Source organism: Oreochromis aureus, linkage group 22 (genome assembly GCF_013358895.1).
Source record: "Oreochromis aureus strain Israel breed Guangdong linkage group 22, ZZ_aureus, whole genome shotgun sequence".
NCBI classification, from domain to species: domain Eukaryota; kingdom Metazoa; phylum Chordata; class Actinopteri; order Cichliformes; family Cichlidae; genus Oreochromis; species Oreochromis aureus.
The window spans coordinates 18,031,772-18,055,309 of NC_052962.1; the positions used below are offsets into that span (position 1 = coordinate 18,031,772).

Consider the following 23,538-nt stretch of genomic DNA (forward strand, 5'->3'; position numbering starts at 1 on the left):
GCCCTCACCACCCACAGCCTAAACACAAATGCTCAATCCTCTTAGAAGATTTCTAAATGATTGTGAGGCTGTGCGAGGCTCATAAAGACAGATTATATCTAATATCAAATTATATAGAAAGATTATCTTTCTACATATATATATATATATATACATCTAATATATATATATGCTGATGTTATTTTGAAAACAGTTTTAGTGTATAATACTTCTTGAATAATAATAATACTTCTTGAATTTTACCCAGCACTCCATATTAATATACCCATATCTCTGTTAGTGCAACCATGCACGCACAGGCCAGTTTTTCACCACTTCACCCTCAAGAATATTTCGTCTATGTGCTTTACATAAATGGAAATTGTGTTTAAAAAGAGTTCAGTGTGTGCTAAAGCTGCTCCCCATCATTCGTTCATTCAGCAGGCTCTCTGTCTCCCTGTACGACATCTCCCCATGAGTCATACTCTGAGATTCAGCACCGTGGACAGCGCCAGCGCTTTGCGCTGTGCGCTCACAGCTGCCAAGTTCCAGCCCTGCCCAACACAAACTCGTATCCTCAACTTCAGCAAGAGGTCTGGGTCTTATTGAGAAAACGTGTATGTCCGTCGATGGTCGTTATTTACAAGAAATGAGAGCATTAGCGAGCCGCAGTGGGAGGGGCGACGGGGCTCTGCCGCATTTTTCTGAATGAAATTACTCCATGGACGTCCCCTCCCACTTCTCCCCGCATCCCTGGCGCCGTCCCTCGATTGGTCGAGGCTCCCAGTCACTGACGTCAGACAGACTCTCTTGTGGATGAGCCCGCGCGCAAGAACATTCATTCTGCCTCCAGTGAGCGATCCGGGGAGCTTGAAGAAGAGGAGATGCAAGCGACGCCAGGTGAGAGTTTGGCGCAACTTTGATGAAGACGGGAGCGCGGAGCTGTGTCTACACGGAAACCGTCGGTATTTAAACCTGCTGCCGAGCCTCACCGCGAACAGCCTCACCTCTGTTCCATCACCTGTGCTGGATGTTACAGGAGAAAGAGAGAAAAAAATCAGTGTGACTCTCGCAGAGGACGGACTTGTTTAAATAAGGTGAGAGGAATTTAGTGCATGTATGTAAACGTTTCTGTGTACGTGCATGTGTTGGGGGACAAGCTCTACGGTGCAGTGAACCCGCATTTGTATGATACAAAAGGGTCCCCCGCGTCAGGAGGTGGGATATACCTCCTCACTGTGGGAACGGAGAAAGAGCGCCGGGTGGGGGGGGAGAGACTCGGTGCCCGAGGAGCGCAGAAATAATGCGCTAATAACGTTCCTGCAGGACGTCCAGTTTGTTTTCATGTGTGCGAGCAGATAACTGATAAGATCCTTACCGCGCAGATTTTCTCATGCATGCATGTTGCACGTAGAATTTATTCGAGACTCTGCGCCTCTGCTGTGCGGCATCACGAGGAAAACCCAGACTGTGGCTTACATAATAAATCGAGTTTACATATAGCCACGGGCACATATGCCTTAAAATGTAATCCTATTTTAAAATGATGCAGTTCATTCATTCATTTCAGTGGGCAGCAAATGAGAGCCCACCTTTTACAGTCACGTGTTAGCCTGGTGATTAATTAAATATTATATATCTATCCCAAACCATTCAAAATACATAGCCTATTGGTTGACTGGAAGTTTCGCTCCCTCCCGCAAGACTTCATCTCGTGACGTCCCAAATACAAACCCATAGATTTGGGTAACTGTAAAAAATAATAATAATAATAATATTTGAAAAAAAGTGATCATTTCAAAGAAATAAAACCTTATATGGGCTTTCAAAACTACTTTTTTTTCTACATAGCTGTTGGAAAGTAGTTTTTTTGGTGTTGTTTTCCCAAAATGGAACAGGTAATGACATCACAAAGAGAAGGAGAGCACAACATCTGAAGGTCTTATAGTGGTAGGATGGTTTCTCAATAGCTCAGCCGTGTTGGATTACAAGATTATAGCATTTGAAGCAGTGCATTAACACATCAAGTGCTCTTCTGCTCTGTGTGATGCCACAGCCTGCATCCTGTGGCTCAAACCACACCAGCTTCTGTTTCTGGAAATGCTGTTCGATGGACATGTGGGAGTTGTGGTAGTGACTCATCTTTCTGATAGTAACGTATTTCTCAATTTTTTTTCTCTCCTTTAGGTTTTATTGGTGTGACTGCTGAACCAAACAATGATCCTGAACGCCACAGACTTGGGCTGGGATTCTGAATCCTCAGGTGCAGAGCCCATCATCCCATCAGACCAACTGGGAAGGTCGTCTGCTTATGAACTCCCACCTCTCACAGTGTGGGGCGTGGCCCTCTGCGTTTCAGGGACCCTCATTGCGACTGAGAATGCCATCGTAGTGACCACCATCCTGGCCACCTCGTCTCTTCGTGCCCCTGTCTTCCTGCTGCTTGCCAGCCTTGGTATGGCTGATCTTCTGGCTGGTGTGGCGCTGATTCTGCACTTCCTCTTCATGTTCTGTGTGGAGCCCAGTGATTGGTCAGAACTGCTGACCTCAGGACTACTGGTGACATCACTGACTGCCTCCCTCTGTAGCCTAATGGGTGTTGCCTTGGACAGGTACCTGTCTCTGAGCCACGCCCTCACCTATGGCTCAGGGCAGTCGCGGCGGAGAGCCGCCATCCTCCTGCTGCTGGTCTGGTTGGGTGCATGCATGATTGGGGCGGGGCCAGCAATGGGATGGCACTGTCTTGAAGACCCAAATTCCTGTTCTGTAGCACGACCTCTGACCCGGACATATCTATCGCTGCTGTGTGGGGGCTTCCTAGTGGTTGTAATGGTAACCCTGCAATTGTACGCTGGGATCTGCCGTGTCGCTAGGCGGCACGCCCATGCCATCGCTACCCAAAGGCATTTCCTCCCTTCCAATCAGTCATATGCAAGCAAGCACGGCAGCGGGAGAGGTTTCTCTAGGTTGATCCTGGTCCTCAGTGTGTTTGTGGGCTGCTGGATGCCCTTCTCCCTCTGGGGGCTGCTAGGAGATGCGTCCAGCCCTCCTCTGTACACCTATGCCACCTTGGTGCCAGCTGCAGGTAGCTCCCTACTAAACCCTATTCTCTACAGTCTGAGACACAAAGACATTCGCAAGGTGCTGCTCCACGCCTGCTGCCCACACAGATACTCGCACAGCACACACATACACTACCCTGTTGATGTGTAAACTGCCAAACCTCAGCAGACTCAACCCAACACAAGATCTATGCCAGACATATCACCGTTTGTGTGCCAAAATACGCTCATTGCTGCACTGACTGTCACTTGGATCCAGAACGAGGAGTCTCTGACACATGCATACTCCCACACACGCAGGCAGCACTTTTCAGAGATAAAAGTGTTTCTACAAATCAGAATGTACTGAGCTGTCCTGGCTGGTGGCCATTTTGGGACAAAAGATACTGTTTGTGCTGTGTACCTCATCCTCAGTCAACTGTAGCTTCACTGGATTCCCAGAAGAAAACAATCACAGAAATACTATAATGTGTATTATACATATACATATATATATATAATTAAAACAGACTTGATGAGTATCGGCACTTTACAACAACAGGATTGGAGAGATTATAAATAGAAGCCTGTCACAGTGTAATGACATGTGATCCAAAGCCTGAGTTCATTTACTTGAATGTCTGCAAAGCAACATGTTCTATAATGTTGAGAGTATATTTTGCACACGTTGTTAAAGGCACTTTGAAACATACTGACAGTATGTTCGAGTTGCACAACCATTTTTTAAAAAATGAATGAATATTTTATACTGATGAATAATAAATATGATTTTTTCTACCAAGTGACGTCATCCTTCTTCACTGCTAGCAGGGCTTTTAGTGCTTGTCTCTTTCCATCTCTCACTCTTTAACTCGGACCGCTGCTGATGTTCCTGTATCTTAAATTATTTCGTGTTTGAAGCAATGGGCGATGTTGTTACCGTCCTGGAGCACCCACTGCATCCTTAAAGCAGCCGTGGCATGAGAATGCGGCGATTATGCAAGAGGTTTCTCTCTCCTCCTACCAGTTTTCTGAAAATTTCTGCAGTCAGTTCGTTTTCACACTCTCTACACACGCGGCACAGAGCGCCGTGAAAGGTGTCCAGCAAAGACATAAAGAGGATGAGTCATGGAAAGCCTGAGCAGAGCTTTTTTTTTCCTTCTTCAAGGTTTAACCTCTTACTTAAGACATCATAGCACACACACCAGTCAGTGAAATTCACTCCATCTTTATTGAAAGAACAATAATCATTTGGAAATTTAAGGCAGGAGAAGCAGATCTTTGGCCAAGCGTGCCGTGTCATAGTGCATTAACACAGACAGACTTTAAAAAAGGCACTTAAAAAAGGTCCACACTAAACAGTCAGTTTATTTGACTCATCATCATAGTTTTGGAGGAAGCTGACAGGAACCAGCATTGCTAACCAAATTAAGGCACAGACACTGAAATTCAGTATAAAAAGGCACTTTGATTAAAGCAACAGATTCTAGTTGATCCCCAGAAAATCTCAGAATACAATTGCAGGAAGAAAAACATAAGAAAAGTAAAATACATTAGCCAAAAAATAACATTAAAAATAAAAATCAAGTTATTAATGTTAAATTTCTGCATATGTTAAGTTGGCAAACTTATCCAACACTCCTGGTGTCTGACATCAGCCAATACCTCTCTCCCTATCTCACTGAATAATTAATTACTGAGTTTGTTTATGAGCTACAACCACAAGACAACGGTTCTCATGAAACCACGTAAAAAACAAAGAAAAAGTGAGAAGACAAAATACAAAATGTAATAAAACCTGTGCTTTGTAGGGATTTAAAGTGATTATATCTATGGATTATTAATTCAAACTTTACATCCGTATCACATAATCTATGAAAAAGCTTGTCTTTCCATTGATACATATAACTACTGTGAACTGAAGCTGTTGCATGCATGTGTGTGTGGTGTTTGTGTTCGACTTTGCTCTCTATTATCTGTTGCCATAATGCACCACAGCAACTAAAAACCAGGCTTTAAGCCCTCAGCAAAGGATACCTGACTGTAACAGACACACAGAGAGAGGCGGAGGTGATGCATTTAGGCACGCGCTCAGGAGAGACGTGCGTCACATCACATAGCGCTCTTGCATCAATAACAGCCGTGTGTCATCCAATGAGAATTAATGGCAAACTAGGATAAAACCAGACACGCTCGCTCCATTTATAATTCTGACATAAATTATTTTGAATATAAGTGACTGGATGGAGGAATGTGATTTGAAATTGGCCACAAGCAAATACAACATGCACACGTCCTCTCAAAGTGACTAGCTTTCACACAAAAAATACACAGACTTCTGTGCTGTTTGTACTTGAAGGCTGGAATCTGAATGGGAATGCACAGGTGTTTTCTAAGACTGAGGAAGAAAACAAACAAACAAACAAACAAACAGCCATACACACAGACAGACACAAACACGCACACGGTAGTGAGAGGAAAAGGGATGGCGATCAATCGGACCAGTCGTCGTCCTCTCCGAACTCGGAGGAGTCGTCCTCGCTGTCGCTGCACTCCACGGCGATACGGCGCGACAGGATGGCGGCCACATCGTTGCCAAAGTGATCCCTCTTCTCCTGCTCCCGCTGTTCCTCCACCTTCCGCAGGTTGAAACCTGAAAGCGTGTTAAACGGTTTAAAGGCGTGTTCAACATCTGAGTAATCTTTATCCAGCTTAACTCGGTCATTATTTAGGTCATTCATATAAAAACGTTGTCATCACTGACTATTATGTTGCAGGTAGTGGTAATCAGGGAGCTGGCAGATAGTAGTCACAAATCATGTATGGCACTTAAAGGAAAGTGTCCACATACTCAATACTTAAAATGCAGTTTTTAAGTATTTAATATCATTCGGGACCACCACACACTGTCTTTTTAACAGCTGAACAACCTGTTACCTAAGGTCCTTGACTTAATAAATTACAGCTCAGTGGCATAATTCATTTCCTCCTCTGCCCTCTTCCCTGCTGTGCTGATACAGAGACATACTGCTTTCCAGATAATGGTTTGAGGCGAGTGGGAGTTGACTGCAGCGTTAAAGTCTACAACAAATCAACTAAGTTTAAGATAAACAGCTCATAAAGCTCAACAATAACACACGATTAGCATATCATTTTGTATGTATCACAGGATGATGAGAACCATACAGCTGTGAAGAGGGAGTATCGGTTTGACTGCAGAGCTGGAGGAGTCAAGGACATCACACTTATTTATGTAAGCCACAACATGTTGTGGAGAAAATACTCACTGCCAAGTGGAGAAAATAAAAACACAAACCAAAAAAAACATTCAGGGTTTTGAAGGACTTTTCTTGTCAGCAGCCTTGATTTAATTTAATTGTTAAAACTATCAAAATACTTCCTAGCCACTTTGTTCACCTGCTCATTAATGCAAATGGCTCATTAGCCACTCACATGACCGTAACCAAAAAACATTTACGTGGCTCAGTTGTTGTTGCCAGAGTACTTCAGAAACTACTGATCTACTGGGATTTCCCCAAACAACCATCTATAGGGCTTAAAATTGGACAAGAACACTGAAGAAATGTTTCCTGGTCTGAGTTTTGATTTCAGATTGTAGGGTCAGAATGGACGCCGATGTAATGTATGGAGGATATTTTTTTGGCAGACTTTGGGTCCCGTAAGTACCAGCCGATCATTATACAGCACAGTCTAGCCGAGTACTGTTGCTGACCATGTCCATCCCTTCATGACCAGAGTGTAACACATCATGTCGCAAAGCTCAAATCATCTCAAATTGGCTTCTTGAACATGACAATGAGTTCACTGTTTGTAGGTCCACGTTTTTTTTTTTAAATGCATGCCACTTTGTTTATACTCCTGCTCAAACGTATCACACTGTTTCACTCACTGACAGCTGGGAGTAAAAATGTGCCAAAAAACAGCGGCAGGCAGCAGGGACCAAATTAAGTAGTAAACATTGCAGGATTCAATTTTTTTTTTTCTCTAATCTGCTTTGTAAATGTTTGGCAAGTAAGGGAATGCACAGACAAAGTAAATGGTGACATGTTAGTATGCACAAACGCAGAGCAGATATCTTCTTTATTCTTTGGTAGTTTAAGTACTGTGTTAGTGCTTAAATCTTTATCTGAGAAACTTGCACTGATAATCACGTTTTAGAACAATAGTGGCATTAAAAGAAAAGGGTGTGCATAACTCACTGCTAGATGTCAGTGGATTGCAGTCAACTGATATCTATTTTCTCACATTTCCCAATTCAAGTGCATAAATTAAGCTACGGTGGCTGCTGTAGGACAAAAAAAAAAACAAAACAACAACTCTGGAGTGTTTTGTTCAGAGGGAAAGCGTGCTTTTTAAGACTCTTTAACCATGTCAGCTGTTTGAAGATGAGAGGGCTGCATGTCTAATCTGCTGCCGAGAAGTCATTTTGAAAATACCAGGAATAAATAAGCATGTTTTTGCACTTTTTTCTGATTTACAGCCCTGACTTCAATTTAGGAGATGAGGCTTGATGTGAGGAGTAACAGATGATGCTTTATTAGGATGCCACTGCTGTTGTCTCTTCTCTTCAGGTTTTCATTTCTTTGGTGAAGGAGCCCCGTTCTCCCGTGATAAAAGTCTGATCTTTTATATCTTGATTCTGACACAAATTAAAGTTTGCGACACAAGAACGCCTACGAGTTCTCGAATCCTCTGCTTTTAATGTAGAATGCATCCAGCTGGTCTCTAGCCACATACATAAAACATAACTACTTGAATACCAGCAAAGTAAACTCAAAAAAATGACTGACTGTACCTCTAAAAGAGCATAAAATTCAAAACAAAATTATTTAACGATTTGCCTCGGAGTGCCATGCCTTCCAATTCAACTCTGGTATAATAACATTCTATCTTATCCCTCTCTTATCCTATGAAGAAAACGTAGGTTTGACTTTATTAAGCTTTTTTTGTTGTTGTTCTGCTGTATAAATGTGTAACTTTATTACAGAATAAAACTCTTCATGGTTCGTTATATATGTATGTTTGTTATGTGTTGCATGTTTTATTCGTTTCCCATGTTTGAGACTTTGGTCCAGCCCATGAGGCCCGAGGTGTTCCTGCGGTGCATTACCTTGTCGGATGGCCTGCAGCAGGTCGCTGCGAGCGTCACTGACGGGCTCTGGCTGAGGTTTGGGAGCAGAACAGGCTGTTACCCCGCCAGAAGGTGGCGGACGAGGAGCAGAATTTTCGAAAGGTGGTGGAGGAGGACCGGGGGGAGGCGGTGGAGGAGGTGGTGGTGGTGGACCCCCGCCTGCAGGCATAGGTGGTGGAGGAGTGATGGCGGACATAGATGGGGGAGGAGGGGGAGCAGGAGGAGCGGAAGAGGAGAAGAGCGGAGGGGGAGAAGGTGGGGTGTCAAAGCCAGAGGGAGGTGGGGGAATCCCAAAACCAGAAGGTGGAGGAGGGGGAGGAGGTGCAGGGGGAGGAGAGAGACTTGGGCGGGAGTTGTTTGGGGAAGAAGCAGTGGGGGGAGCTGGAGGAGGGTGGCTTGGACTCAGCATGCTGACACGCTTCTGGGTGGGTGCTCCATCGTTACCATACCTGTAAGTGATGGAGAGGAAGTTGGAGGTATAAAGGATAATATAAACGGCATAATGGAGCCTTCACTTCCCTCCATTAACCTGCAATTTGTGTGCAGCTGCTTCCAGAGCAGCTCCTATTCATTAAAGAATCACAAAGTCAAAGACTATAATCCATTTAGCTTCAGCTCAGAAGGCGCATATAGGATTTCAGTGCAGCTGTACGTGTGGCTGTACTTTCACTACATGTTTGCAGGGGTGGTGGTGTGCTATGAGCATGTGTGGGCTGGTATGTATGATGTTACAGTACTTACGCCATGTCCGGAGGCGGAGGAGGCAATTCATCGGGACCGGGAGGAGGAGGAGGCGAGCTAGGATCATAAGCATAGGAGTTTGTGCTAAGCTCAAGGCTTTCAGAGTTGAAGCCCTCCCCAGATCCAATACTGCCATTCAGGCCCTCAGAAGAATTCCTTATAAGAAATGAGACATCGCTGTGAGCCCAAAAATAAACCAGACCACAAGTACAAATAACAAATAATAAGAAACACGGACGTGATTAGCATTTGGTGCTCAGGCAGCATCTGTTTATGCACATTTATAACAATTTCAGAGACGTGCCAAACGCATTTTAAAGCAGCAGAAACAGATCATTACACAAAGTGTTGAGAGAGAATAGCTTGTTCTTCATCTATACAGCTTGTCAGGAAATCGGACTGTTTTTTCTCCTTATCAGGCCTGCTGTGAGGCCGATGAAACACTGCAGGAGCTGAATCAGCAAAACTTCCCATTTTGGTAAAAAGAATATGATCCAAAACGAGGAATTTAGGACTCTTTGATGTTATTGAGTTATAATGAGTACTATTAACTAATTTGTGCACATATATTTGTTGTATTCATTCTATTAATTATGACATATATTAAAATAAAAAACAAACATATATACATATGCAAACACACACACACACACACACACACACACACACATATAAAAGTATGCAACAATATTAGTACCATCAAGAACAGGGCCCAGTGTGACTCACACATTTGTTTACTGCAATTTTCCAATGACGGCCAGCTCTACACCCAACCCTCCGAGAACATTTTCTGACAGGACATACCACCCAAACCACTGTGTACAGATCCGGTGATAAGGGGGGAAAGAATGAGCAAAATAATGTCTGATCGGTTTTTTTACTTTGTAAAGAGAAAAAAACTTTTTATTTTATTAATTAAATTATTTATAAGATATGCTTGAAATCCACATTAAAGCCTACTGGGTATGTCAGCAGCCTTGTGGATGACGCTGGATGAAAATGATTGACGTTTTGTGATGGACTATTGTGAAGATATTATTTTACTATAATTAGACTTTGATGGTTTTTGTTCTTTTGATTCCCGGTCACTGTTAATGACCGATAAACAAAAAGGAGGCATCTCAGAAAACTTACATCAAGTCAGACTTTGGTACAACAAACTCCTCTCCCATCTTACGCCGTTCCCATTCGTCCTTTCTGGTCTTGATCTTTCGAGGATTGAGGGTCCGCTGGTTCAGATGGTCTTTCTTCTCCTTCTGCTCATTAAGGAGACGGTTTAAAAAGTGCAAGATTAGCACTGGATTCGAACAATTTCATGTGATGTGACTAATTGTAGATTGCTTTTACTTATGTAATGACTCATGTCTTTGTGCATATGAGGGTGTTTATGAGTCTCACTCTGTGCTTGCGTTTCTCCTTCATGATGTCCTTGGTGTCCTGCAGCATCTTCTCCTTCCACAGGTCAAAGAAGTAGGAGGGGTCGGTGTAAAACTTTAGGGCCTCCTTCCCATCGTCTCTGTAGACAACAATTTACAGACATTAATAATTATTTCTAGTTATAATTTGCACAATGTGCTATCTTACAAGTATGAACAAAAAAAAAAAAAAAAATACAGTGTTAGTTAAAAGATGGTTATCTGCCATGTGTGATAGTCTTAAGATGCCAGTAAACTTCCCCTTTTAAAAGAAAACTTCACTAAAAATACACTAATGTCTTTAGTCACATCCACATCACACTGCGCGGATAAATCATTGTCCCCAAAGAATGATCCAAGTCAAATTATTACCACATTTACATTCAAACCAGGCACCGCTCTACACATCACATTTAACATTGCTGGGGTAATTACGCAGAGATCATCCTCTCACTCTCATCTGCCTTCTGATTATTCACACTTCAGATGACACATCTTGCCTTGTAAATGATCTACACTCACAGATATCTTAGCTTGTGGCTAAAGACGCTTTACATGCATCCATCCGTCCCTTTTTCTTCCACTTATCTAGGCTGGAGCCTATCCCAACTACTACACAGCAAAAGGCAGTGTACACCCTGGACAGGTTGCCAATCAGGGCTCCCACAGAGAGACAACGATTCACAGTCACATTCACACCCACAGTTGATTCATAATCAACAATTCACATAAAATGCATGTCTTTGGACTGTGGGAGGAAGCTGGAGCAGCTGGAGAGAACCCAGGCAATGGTGCTAACCACGACACCACCATACTGCCCTCTGGGGCTATTTCCCACAGAGTATCTTCCCACAATCAATTGATTGGTGGGTTATTTAACAGCAAAACCAACAAGTGTGGCTTGTCAAACAGCTGTAAGTATTAAAACGCCCAAACTGCCTGGACTTAAACAGGTTACACACTAAAAACAAAACAACAGGGAAGACGATGGCGTCGACACCATAATTCTCCAGGATTTTGCAAAGGTGTACTATGCGTTTTCTAGTGTAAAACTGCCAGTCGTGTTGGACTGAGCCTCCTTAAATCAAACCTAATACTGCCTAGACACCTCCGAGACCCACTCCTTGATAAGAAGCACATGTAACAGGGGTAAGCTTAAATAATGCACAGTCATTACAAGAATCTCCCATGCATGTGTGTTTCCATATGGGCACATGCGCTTGCACGTGTTCTTGTTATTAACTGCTGGAGCTGCTGCAGTGGATAAATATGAGCTTGGTCTGTGCAGCATCTTACCGGTATACGCTGAGCTGGTTGAGCGGTGGAGGAGGATCGCAGGTCGTGTAAGTGTCTTGTACAGGCATTGGCAGAGACGGCCTGGTGAAGAGCTGCTGGTCCTGGGTCAAACTGCTTTTGAAAGCCTTCTTTGCAGTGATTCCCTGCAAAGTAACTGAGAGAAACAGACCGGCAATGTTTTAAACATGTATTGTGTTCATTAGATTCTCTGCAAAGGAGGTTTCAAACCAATACTCTACACTGATACCAGCATAAGCAGTAACGTTAACAGTAAAATGTGCAAGTACATACCCTCCTCTTCTTTGGGGTCCAACTGGGTGACTTTAACCTGCAGGCGATCCACTCTTTCTCCAAGCGAGCTCACCCTGCCGGCAAATTCTCCAGCCTGAACAAACAGCTCCCCGAACACGTCCTCTGCATATTTGCCTGCACGTGTGCACACGCACGCACACACACACACACACACACACACACACACACACACACACACACACACACAAACACACACAAGTTTCTCACTTGCACCAATTAAAGGATTTATCTCACGCATACATAGCCAATGAAAATTCATATCTACATAAAAATGCATTAACCTTTGTTTAAAAACAATAAACATCCATGTAATACATATTCATCACTGCTCATTAACCATTCATACACACACTGACACCCGAGCATAACAGAAGCTTACTGAGGCTGCCGAGCTGGCGGATGATGTTGGCCAGGCTTATGTTGGTGACACATTCCAGCTCACTGCGGATGTTAGAAGGAATGGGATGGCGACAAATATGCCGCGGCTCTATATTCCTCGTCACCAGAGGCATGGTGGGGTGTGCTGGGGGTAGGGCAGCCCAACCCTGATGGAAAAGGAGAGGTAGGTCAGGGGAGTGAAAAACATATAAATGTAATCAAATTAATATTAAATTTTACTATACTTTCGCACCCAATGAGCACCTATTTTCATTATGACACGACTGTGAACTGGTCCTAACAATTCACAGACTAATCAAATTGAGGTAAAAAACAAAAAACATGTTCCTTCCATTCCTAAATAAGTCACATGAGACAGACGCCTACAAAAATACACTGACCCAGACAGAGCTAAAGCAGAAGCAAAACTATGCCTTCGCTCCACCCATCGAACATGCACCACCCACCCGGTTTAGAGTGGACAAATCTAATATGTCCAAAATAGCAAAGAGCAGAACTAGGTGGATTTGTGACTTCCCCACTGCTTACAGCAGTGGAAACACATCACGTTATTTTAAACAGATTACAGTCAGGGCAGCGGTGTGAGCTCACGCAGTGCAGTAGGTCCACAGTGTCCAGACTGAATAAGATAAGCAAACGACAGTTCCGATGAAGGGGTCAGAGATTTGCAGTGACTGCAGACTCTCCCTGCTTTCAACACAGTGCGGCCTTGATTTTGGTTTAGTCTCTAAGTACAGCCTGTTGTGACTGCTGTTGCCCATTGCAGCTGCCTAATTACAAGTTTTTTCCTGTTGGTGGTGAATCATGGCATAAATGTTACTGTGTGTAGAAAAAGAAAGAAAAAGAAAGCGGGAAAAAATGGAGGGTCGCTACCTTCGTACCTCGGGATGTGTATATTACCAAGCTACCTGGAGGATTTAGTGATTAATCGTGAATGAAGGAATGCGTCCATTTCAGGCTTAGAGGCTTGTTCGTCACTGACAGGTCGCCCACTCTGCCTTTGACAAAGTGCTATTAGCCAGCTTTACTGCACTTTTTTCCCCAACTTTACACCGAGCTCCTAACTTTCTCTGACGTGAGTAAATACGTGGTAAAAAAAAGACGGGTTACACTTTTTTTGCGCCCCCAACTTCACTTAAATGGATTAAATGTAATTTGGGATGTCGGCCTTGTCAGAGCAGGAAGTAACTTCTAGGCGCCTCTTATATCGAAGGAAAAGCCAAACAAACGTACATTTACGCCACTCGCTTAAACAAAACAACACTCAACAAAGACATTTCACTTACCGTCAAACCTGGTAATCGTAGGCGTCTCTTTATACAGCCCTACAGTTGTTATTGTCTCAAGATTTTTCTTAAGAAATGTTGTTCGGTACTCTATGCGAGACCGAGCTAAACAGATCGCCCAAGTCCCGAGGTTGCAAACTTCTGATTGGTCGAGCGGCGGGGTTCTTCGAAGCTGATTGGCTGTTGGGCCTGTCGCCTGCTATAACCGAGAACAGGATGTGGAAATTGCAACGTAAAAAGCGCAACTCCACCCAAACTAGCGGCAAACATCTGTCCGCAATTTACGTAAGAGAGGGTGGAGGCAGCGCCACATTCCAACGTGCGCTCAAGCGAGTTGGAACGCGTCCGAGGAATGACTGGCATTAGGAATGACTGGATAAAATGTGCTGTGGAGAAAAGCTCCTACCGACAAGCAGGTTGTCCAGTAAGCCTCGGTGAGTGTTAAGTGCCTGCTTAACCTCAGCTCAGCCCGAGCAAACTGCAGAGCTTCAAGTTAGCGTGCATCCAGTGAAGACTCAATCACATAGAAGTTGGCGTCAACCCTGTGAATATGTGGTGAATACATTTGAGACGGTGTGGTTATTTTCATGTTGCAATGGGCTTTATCTTGTGCCCACATTTGTTTTGGCATATAAAGTTAACACTGTTACACCCAGCTGCTTTTGTTTTCCTTCATAGATCAAGTGTCCATACAATGTGGTTGGAAGAAATAGACTATCAAAGTAATTTAATTGTTGAACGCTTGTAGACTTCTTTTTTCTTTTTACTTTTTTGTGCTGTTTCCCACTATCAAGTCCATGTAAATACAGTACGTAGGTTGTGTGTGCTTCTCTCAAATTATTAAACACAACCTTTAGAATACACTCATAAAGACATTAAACCTTGTCATTTGTAAACAACCACAGATTCCAAGATCATCAGTACAAACAACTATATGTGAGTACAAGTTATTGAGATGTGTCACCACTTTGCCAAGGCCTAGAAGAAGCCCCAAACTGTCACCCTCAGTGACAGGAAACTGGTTAGGATGTTCAGGAATAATCCAAGAACCACCGAGGCTCAAGCCTACTGCGAACTGGAAACTGCAGAAACACCAGTGTCACTGTCCACAGTGAAGCATCACCATGGACTGAGAAGGTGCTTACCAAGAAGGAAGCCCCTGCTCCAAAATCAACATCTTCAAGCTCAACTTAAATTTGCAACTGCCCACATGGAAGATTTGATGGTTGAGATGGTCAATGGACAAGATAAAGCTTAAGCTATTCTGTAAAGTTGTAAAGAGTAAAGTTGAGGCTCTCAAACCAAACAACACTGTCCCAGCGGTTAAGGATGATGGTGGCAGCGTCATGCTTCGGGCTGTTTCAAATTCTTCAACTTCACCTCAAATCAACAGCTAAACGGTTGAAATGTGGACACAATTGGATGTCTTAACAGGAAAAATCATATCAAGCACATAACAGTTTTTCGAATGGATAAAGCTATAATAAATATAGGAAAATATGGATAAATATAGAAAAAAACAAGAGATAATTATTTTTTTATTCAATTCAGTTTTATTTATATAGTGCAACATTGAAACAATAGTTGCCTCAAGGTGTTTATCTTCCACAGGACACAAATTATAGGTGCTCTGACACACCTGACCCATTGCATTACAACCAGTCACTAACAGAGTAACCCTTATTTGGAATTTAATGTGGTGGGAATTTAGGTTTTAAACTCCAACTTGATTGCTTTCCTCTAACACATTTTCACAGTATACACACTCATTTTACTATAAAATCTAAGCTCTTCTTTGATGTAAAATTTTATTGCACATATAAGTAATTAAAGCTTACAGTGATGTACTCAAAGAAGTTAACCTGTTGGATCAGACTCAGGTCAAAGGGTTGCATTCTGGGATTCATTGGTAAAAAAAAAAAAACCCACAGCGTTATGGTACAACTGTTAAATAAAGAATAGCCTGTCAGACAGCTGTTTTGCGTTCAGAAATAGTTGGAACATACATACATCCTTTGTGACACAGCAAAATCTGAATGAGTTGAAAATAGTTGTTATTATTTGGCCTGTAACTTGGTTAAAACAGCAAGCCCTTCTTCTGCTCAATATTTGGATACAATAAAATGCTGTTTTAAATATAAATACAGTTTCTCTTTCAGAGTTGGCTTTACCCTTTAACTGCAGATTTCTTCATGTCCACTAGAGGGAGTTGTCATGTGAAGAACTGTGTATGCCTGAAATCCCAGGAAAAACAGGAAACTTCACTAGCTGCTTCCCCCTCTTTGGATAATGTGTGCGCAGCTTCATCCATCAGTGTGTGAGTCTCAGTGTCGTGTGTTTACCCAGCTGAGTGTGTAGGAACTGTGAGCATTTGCTACTGTCTGTTTTAGGACACTGTGACCCTCTCCTGCAGAGCTGTGAACCAGCTTGAGTCCACAAGCTTGAAGACCTTGAAGGACACTGAACCAATAGCGGAGCACTTCCTCATCCCTACCAGCCACCTCAAACCCTGCCCACTGCAGGTGCACCTTGGCAACAAGATGGTGGACATTCTGTAGAGTTCCTGCCTCGATCCAATTCTGAAAAACGCGCCACTCGCCGCTTAGCAGGTCAGCATACAGGAAGTGAACCTAAGGAGAAGAAAGAACAGAGGAAAGTATGGCTCTGGTCTAGCACCTCCCCACCCTCCCAAGCACATACATAGGAAGCCTAAGTTAGCAAAACACCAGATACAGAACAAAGCAGGCTTTTAGCAACAACAGAAAAGACACTGATTAAGTCAGGAACAGAATTTCCAGTCAGCATGCTAAAGCACTGTAAAAAAAAACATATATTAGATTTGCATATCAGCTGATGTGAATTGGGATGGTACTGAGATCAGCTCAGCTTTACTAAGAACAATTCCCAATACTGTTTATATGTTTAATGGTAGTTTATTAGGATATATTCATGCTATGAGGGTGGCTGTGGCTCAGGAGATAGAACAGGTCGTCTGCCAATCCCTGCATCCCCTAGTCTGCATGTCAAACTGAACCTGGAGTTTCGCCCAATGCATCCGTTGGAGTGTGAACGTATATGTGAATGGGTGACTAGGCATGTAATGAGAAAGTGTTCTGAATGCTCAAAGTATCAGTTCTTTTACCATTTTACTGCGTTCCATAGTGGACCTGTTGCTTATTAATCATACATATAATTATATATAATCAAATATTGAAGATCAAATTATTAGGATTATTAGCTGCAGTTCTCGGAGAAATCGATTGCAGCTCACTGGCAACTGTTGAAAAAACATCCTTACAAGCTAAAAAGTCACAAAATAGAACAATACTTAAAATGTTGAGTCTGTTGCCCTCCCCCTTTAGCATGCAGCAGTAATTAGTACTCTTTTTTTTGTACTGTTATAACCTCTAGTGCCACAATTACATGGCGCTTGGCGATCTTGTTTGTGACCTTACAGTCAATTAATGTTTCATATGCCCCAACTTACAGTGCTTTCACACAGTGTTTTCCCCCTTCCTTCAAGAACTGCAATGACATGTTTGCAGTAACTGACAATGAGTCTTTTCCATCACTGTAAAGGAATTTTAGCCCACTCTTCTTTGAAGAACAGTTTTAATTCAGTCACATTGGAGGGGTTTGTTGTTCTTAAGATGCTGTTCTTGGTTCTTTTGTGACCTCCTGGATGAGTCGTTGATGCGCTCTTGGGGTAATTTTGGTAGACCGGCCGATCCTGGAAAGGTTCACCATTGTTCCAAGTTTTCTCCATCCTGGTTCACTGGAGACCCAAAACCTTAGAAACGGCTTTGTAACCTTTTCCAGACTGATATGCGTCAGTGACTTTGTTTCACAGTTGTTTCCTTAGATTGTGAAGTGAACATGACGTGTTCGCTTCACTTTGTTAGACAGGTTGTATTTAAGTGATTTCTTGATTCAACAGGTCTGACAGTAATCAGAACTGAGTGTGGCGAGTAAAATTGAACTCAGCTTTCACAAAAAATCTGGTTAATCACAGTAGATTTAATTAACAGCACTGTCGGTCATAAATGTTGGAACAACTGAGCCACACAGGTTTAAAAGCTGGCAATGGCAGCCACTTGTGTAGTCTACGTCATGGGCTCTACATACTTGAACCAAATTTGGATCAAACTGGAGGCAATCAGACACTGAAGCAGCCAAAATTGATTTGCTTGTCCAATCAGGGGGAAACAATACATGAAATCTCTAATTAAGCACATGAACAGTGTTCTGAGTTGTCCAAACATCTTGTGCACCAGGTTTGGTTATTTTTGGATGAAATCTGAATAACAGAAAGTCAAATGTGTTAACAAATGCAACAAATGTGCACGGTCTGTATCAATCTCCTCTGCATCATCCACTGAATCCATACAGCTGTGTTAGAATTTTCCTTGTCCATCTAACAGTGAGAAAGTTTAGCCCCCCCCCAAAAAAAATTTAACCCACTCATTTGATCATTTATCCACCTATGGTGGTGCTATTGCTTACATGAAGCATATGACAGCATATGAAGCTATTGTATATTTTAACTCCATGCTGTGGCACTAATTATTTATAGATGAACATACTGGACTGCTTGCAATTCTGTCACACCGCACATAATCAAACTCCAGGTATGCAGTTCCCTCTTGTGGCTGCAGGAAGCAATTGGGTGATTCATTCACTTAAACTGTTGCCATGGTAGCCAGAGATGGCGCAGAGCCCTGTTGCTATGGGAACATCTGAGTAAAAGAGCTTTCGGGGTATGTTGGGGTGAAAAGACTCTAAGGTATGTTTGTTTGGCACTGTTTGTCTACATTTCGGTGTGTGTGCATGCGTGCATGTCTTACTGTGTGATGTCCCAGAGCTGCCATGATGTCTGCCAGTGTCTGAGAAACACCACCCGGGTTTCCTCTCCTCTTGTGCGCGCGCTTCTTTGGAGCTCGCCACTCAAGCCACATCTTGTGCTGGCTGACCACGCCTCCATCACCATGGTTACTAGCCAAACTGTTGCCAAGGTGACCACCAGATGCATTAGAGTTGCTGGGATCAAAACAGTGTATTTCACATCCCAGCCCCGACACAGTCTTCAGAAAGTCTGCATCTCCCCCATCCATGCTAGAGAGACAAAGACAGACATACAAAGACAGGAAGGAAGGCAGGAGAGCGCAAAGGCCGTTTGAACATTATTGCATGCATGATTAAATATGCATTGCATTGTTTATTCCAACTGAACCGGTGATAAGAATGCATAGCAGCACGTGCACTGACATAAGGCTCAGACAAGTGGCACACCTGAAGGAATATGCGACACACGTTTTGTGTGTAGCTGGAAGGAGCCAGTCCTCAGCACACAGCAGCCAATGGGCTGGCGCTGCAGGGCTTTGTGCTGGCTGAGCCCGCCCTGGAGATAAAACCTTGGAGCAGTTCATCTGGGGACAGACAAGAGGAAAGAGTCACATAAGACTGGCTGGATGGAGGTCTGGAAACAGCGCGACACAGAATTAGCATTCAAATGAGAAGAGGGGAAGCTAAAGAAGGAGAAGTTGTTCAGAAAAGTGGCCAGAATTGTGTAATTTGTGAGAACATTGCAGAGTCATGGCTCGAAATATCTTTGAATAAACCAGAATTGTTTAACGATAAACTCATAATTTGATGGCGGCTGTTTAAAAAGGCCACACGTGAGATGCTTTAATTTGTTGCATTGAATAATTAACGGGGACTGTTTCTGCTTTTTTCTTATTTTCTGTCACATACGCTGCTCCTACTTTGTGCTCACATTAAGCACGGTGAAAGTTTCAAGTCATGCAGTCAGAGAAAGTTAAAGGTTTCAAACAGCTCTGTTGAAATGTCACCGACTGGCTATCCTTATACAGTCATCTCAAACAAGGAGCTCTGTCTGTGAGCACTGATGCCCCACCCACCTGCAATTCAAAACATTTTGTTTGTGAGGGGCAGCCAATCACAAGAAAGCTGGCTCTAAAGTGAGACACAGAAGGTGAACTAACATGCTTCCCTGAGGTCTAGTATGAAATAAATAAGAATTCATTTAAGTCTGAGAATAAAAACATGGAGCATTATCAAGCCCCTTTAAATAATACCAAACTAAACCAGCACACAATTTTTTTTAATTCTTACATATATAACTTTCCTTCCCACTTCTCCAGCACTTGGTGTTGCGTAAGTTTTTACTCTTGTTTGGGAGTTTCCTGTCTGGAACAAAAAGTCCTTACTGGCTCCAGATTTGGTAGATTTCTGCTGCCAGCATATTGACAGTGCCTGACTGATCATATTACTGCTATGTTAACCCCCACACTCGACTGCAGTCAAAGAAGTGTAGTAGTCAAAAAAAATGAAGTTGTTTTTTTTTATTGATTTCTGTTAAGGCTTGGCAAGGTCTAACTCCTGGCTACAAAAATTTGAAGCCCCCACTGAGCTGGAGAGCAGCCTTCGGGGAGTGCGTTATTTATTGGACCAGTGGTTTCCATCCTAAGGGCTGGGACCTCTCCAAGGGGTCAGAAGATAAATCTGGGGGGGGGGGGGTCATGAGACCAGATTTTTAAACAGACAGGAAAGATAAGAAAACCGTCTGCAAATAAAAACCTGATTTTTCTTCTGTGACTTTCCTCGTGAAATATAGCAAGCACTTTTTAAAAGGTCACAAGCCAAAAGTTTGTGCATTCGACTATATAATATGTGTATTACTGCACATACAAGTCCTTTATAACTTCAAGTTGTATTCATCCTGTTATTTCTCATTGCTTATCTGTAATCTTGTGAAGTGTGTTATGCACACTTAGGCTTACTATAGTCTCATTGTTCTACAGTCCCATAAACGGTTAAAAAATTACCAGTCTTCAGGTTGCGTTACATAAAGTAAATGTTGTTAGGGAGTTTTGAAATCACTCTCAGACATTTCAAACCCTCTGATTATTTTTGCATTCGCTCTTTCAGTTTCGGATAACTTTGTGAAGGAAACATTTTTCACTGCAGTATTTTGGATGGCGCTCTGCGCAGCCTACCTGTGGCCTTGTGATGTACGAGATGATTCGATTGAGCTCTGCTGTGAAGGATGGCTCGCCTGCTGCCCACAGCTGCACTTCCAATGCTCTGGGCCCCACCTGGGAACATGCATGACGTGTATATTTATATATATTCCAGTGCAAGGAATACCAACACATCCAAGAGAATTCTGAATGTGGTTAAATAATGTATAGGAATGGCAGTAAAGTGTGCGAGCGCCCAGGTAGGAGTGCAGAGGAGCCAGGTCACAGGCACTGACCTCCGTCCTGCTGGTATTTGCCTAAGGCGGTGTAACATACAAACACACGTTTGCACACACAACCCCACCATCACCATCAATCCCCACCCCACCTAACTCAGAATGAACCTTTTGGTCACCATGGCAACCTCTGTGGGGAGTGGGGGGGGGGGGGTGATGATTCACTAGAATGAGTCAGAGTTTAGCCTTGGGCAGATAAAGAGACAGTGAGAGAAGAGCAGAGTGAAAGCGAGAGGGCGAGAGGAGTGAGAGGTGAAGAGGGGACAGATGCACCTACACACAAACACAGATGGAGGATGTAGCACTCTGCAGCTGAAGGGCAAAGACAGAAAGACGGGAACAGCTGTCATCTCTCTCTGATGTGGGGTCAGCGCTGAGCTGCGCCCCCTGCCCTCACCTGTCCCATCATGCCTGTAATCATGCAGGGAGTCGTGCACAAACTGGCCCAGCATAATAAATGAACTGGATGAGGACGCCACAGCAGCAGCAGCAGCAGGGTGGTAGTCCTGTTGAATCCCAGTGATCCCAGTATCTGTCTCCCACTTAGTTCATTTTTAAATTATTTCTAAACTTCATTCATAAATTTAATGTATTGAAAGTTAAAATTAAAAATGTAAGTCGTCCCCAAACATTTACAGGTGTAGTTTAATAAAACATTCCACGCATAAACTTTTATTTCCGTACTTCTTTACGAACCTGGCGCGCGTGCATCTCGTTCTCGTCCTCGTACGCTCGTGCCCCCTCCCCCCTCCTCTGCCCGTCGTCCATCTCTGCCTCCTCCGCCACACCGGGTCGCCGGGAAGGCGTCCCCCGATGCGGTGAGCTCCGCTTCGGTTCAATGCTGATAACGGAAAAGGCGACCCCTCCGTCCCGCTCCTCTAACCCCATCCACACCCGCGCGACTCCAGGTAAAAGTGACCCGACGACGAGGAGCTGGAGCGCGAGGAGAAACGGTGGGATTAAGAGGAGTAGTACTCCCGAGCGGAGGGAGACACCGCAGCGGCCCCTCCACGGCGCACAGGTCCGCATTCCTCCACTTCCGCGACGGCTCCGGCGAACATCTCCGGCGCTGTGCCCTGTGATTTCACTTTTTTTTTTTTTTACCCTTTTTTTCGGTTTTCCTGGAGGGCAGAGGAAAGTCCCAGCTGAGAACTCCCCTCCTCCACTTTCCTCCGCGACCTCCTCCTTCTCGTTAACCCCAGGGGAAAGTTGCTGATGACGAAGCGCATTCCTCGGTCAGCGGTGGCCTTATTGACACAGTGACCCCCGCTTTATTTAACCTATAACTAACTAGGTTATAATTAACAGGCATGTAGGTTAAAGAAAAACACCATTTCGTTTTTATATTGGGCAAACAGGCCATCTCTACCGTAAAAAACAAATGCTTTATTTATCAAAAAGATGACCAACTACTGATATTCTTCCACCATACTAGTGTGAGTCAAATAAATTTATTATTAGGGTATTAAAAATATTGAATGTGAATAAATAAAACTTCAGGCTGTCATATTTAAGATGCACAATCACCGCCTGTGGTCTGTACTTTTATTGAAGTTTGGAAAGTTTCTAATTTTATACTAGAACACTAAATGCTCATTTTGCTCCACATTCATGTCCTAGGCTACTTTTCATCAGAAATCTTCATGTTCTATGCATCTATTTATCACAAACCATACTTACCCAGTTTTAAGTAATTTTAGGTTCTTTCTTGTATGCTGGAGTATAAACACAAAATGAATGGCATCTGAGTAATATGATGCAATTATATAAATGTGTTTCCATGATACAGTTTAGGACATTTTCATTAATAAACCCTTAAAGTGCCCACAAATGTGCTAAATAATAAAAATGGATGGCTTCTAGTGTTACCTCTCCTTAACTTGAGATCTATTGTACAGATAATGACAGATTATTGTTATTAGATTTGCTTCTGGTGTGGGATGAAATTGGCTGCGATTTTCCCTAAATTAAACACACACAAAAAAGAAGCAGTTGCATGTAAATGAAATTGCAGTGTTTTATAGAAATGCCACACAAAAGAAAAGTCTGAAAGAGAGCTGTCGCTCTGCACCATCCCCCTCTCGGTCTGTCATGTAGTGTTGTTGACAGTTCGTGCACCCTTCCACCATACAGTGGAATGTCACAGCAAACACGTTTCCTCCGGCCATGTCTGAGTCTATTTAGTCAGTCTGTTGACAAACTGTACACAATATGCAGCCAGTAAACTTATCCCATCTGCTTTCTTTCTCTCTAATTCTCTGTCTGGCATGCACATGCATATACACAAGCTGCAGATGTACAGTATTTGCCGTATAGTAGCAAGTTTCCCTGCGAGGGCATGAAATAGGCATGGGTTCCTTTCCTGTCAGCTCTCTCCCGTACCAGCAGTCTTTGGTTGCTTGCTTTAAAACATTTCCTTATTTGGATGAATTGTGAAACTACAGTTTTGCGCATTTTTTTTGTTTTGTTTTAATGGCTTTAAAAACCTCTTCGACACCCTTTTCTGATTTCCTCAGTCTGGTTTCTTTCTTTTCCCTCCAACGTATCCTCCCCTGTTCTCTCCCCACCATCTATTCCTCTCCTCCCCTCCCTTTCACTCCCTGTCGAATTGTGTCCTTGAGTGAACTCGCTCGCTCGCACA

At 43.2% G+C, this 23,538-nt stretch overlaps 3 protein-coding genes across 5 annotated transcripts; 1 reads left to right on the top strand and 2 right to left on the bottom strand.

Annotated features, from left to right (window-relative positions):
• Nucleotides 1-859: 859 nt before the first annotated feature.
• Nucleotides 860-3,514, top strand: gpr186 (G protein-coupled receptor 186). The gene is made up of 2 exons (XM_031729200.2): nucleotides 860-1,076; nucleotides 2,167-3,514. Exon 2 carries the CDS (start codon nucleotides 2,197-2,199, stop codon nucleotides 3,190-3,192), a length of 996 nt encoding a protein of 331 aa, XP_031585060.1. The 5' UTR covers nucleotides 860-1,076; nucleotides 2,167-2,196; the 3' UTR covers nucleotides 3,193-3,514.
• Nucleotides 3,515-4,232: 718 nt separating this feature from the next.
• wasf2 (WASP family member 2) lies at nucleotides 4,233-13,776 on the bottom strand. Its single transcript, XM_031729295.2, has 9 exons — nucleotides 13,622-13,776; nucleotides 12,316-12,481; nucleotides 11,916-12,050; nucleotides 11,625-11,778; nucleotides 10,312-10,429; nucleotides 10,048-10,169; nucleotides 8,914-9,069; nucleotides 8,152-8,621; nucleotides 4,233-5,673 (listed from the first exon to the last, which is right to left on the bottom strand). Exons 2-9 carry the CDS (start codon nucleotides 12,446-12,448, stop codon nucleotides 5,513-5,515), a joined length of 1,449 nt encoding a protein of 482 aa, XP_031585155.1. The 5' UTR covers nucleotides 12,449-12,481; nucleotides 13,622-13,776; the 3' UTR covers nucleotides 4,233-5,512.
• A 1,362-nt stretch (nucleotides 13,777-15,138) lies between these two features.
• LOC116312089 (methyltransferase-like protein 24) lies at nucleotides 15,139-22,264 on the bottom strand. Of its 3 annotated transcripts, none has more exons than XM_039605161.1 (5): nucleotides 21,582-22,264; nucleotides 20,638-20,736; nucleotides 18,911-19,047; nucleotides 18,466-18,622; nucleotides 15,139-16,251 (listed from the first exon to the last, which is right to left on the bottom strand). In XM_039605161.1, exons 1-5 carry the CDS (start codon nucleotides 21,924-21,926, stop codon nucleotides 15,946-15,948), a joined length of 1,044 nt encoding a protein of 347 aa, XP_039461095.1. In that variant the 5' UTR covers nucleotides 21,927-22,264; the 3' UTR covers nucleotides 15,139-15,945. The 3 variants fall into 3 exon arrangements, with proteins under 3 accessions (XP_039461095.1, XP_039461094.1, XP_031585305.1); XM_039605160.1 differs by having other exon boundaries at nucleotides 18,466-18,733; nucleotides 21,582-22,250; XM_031729445.2 differs by having other exon boundaries at nucleotides 15,140-16,251; nucleotides 18,466-18,733; nucleotides 21,594-22,234.
• Nucleotides 22,265-23,538: the final 1,274 nt, after the last annotated feature.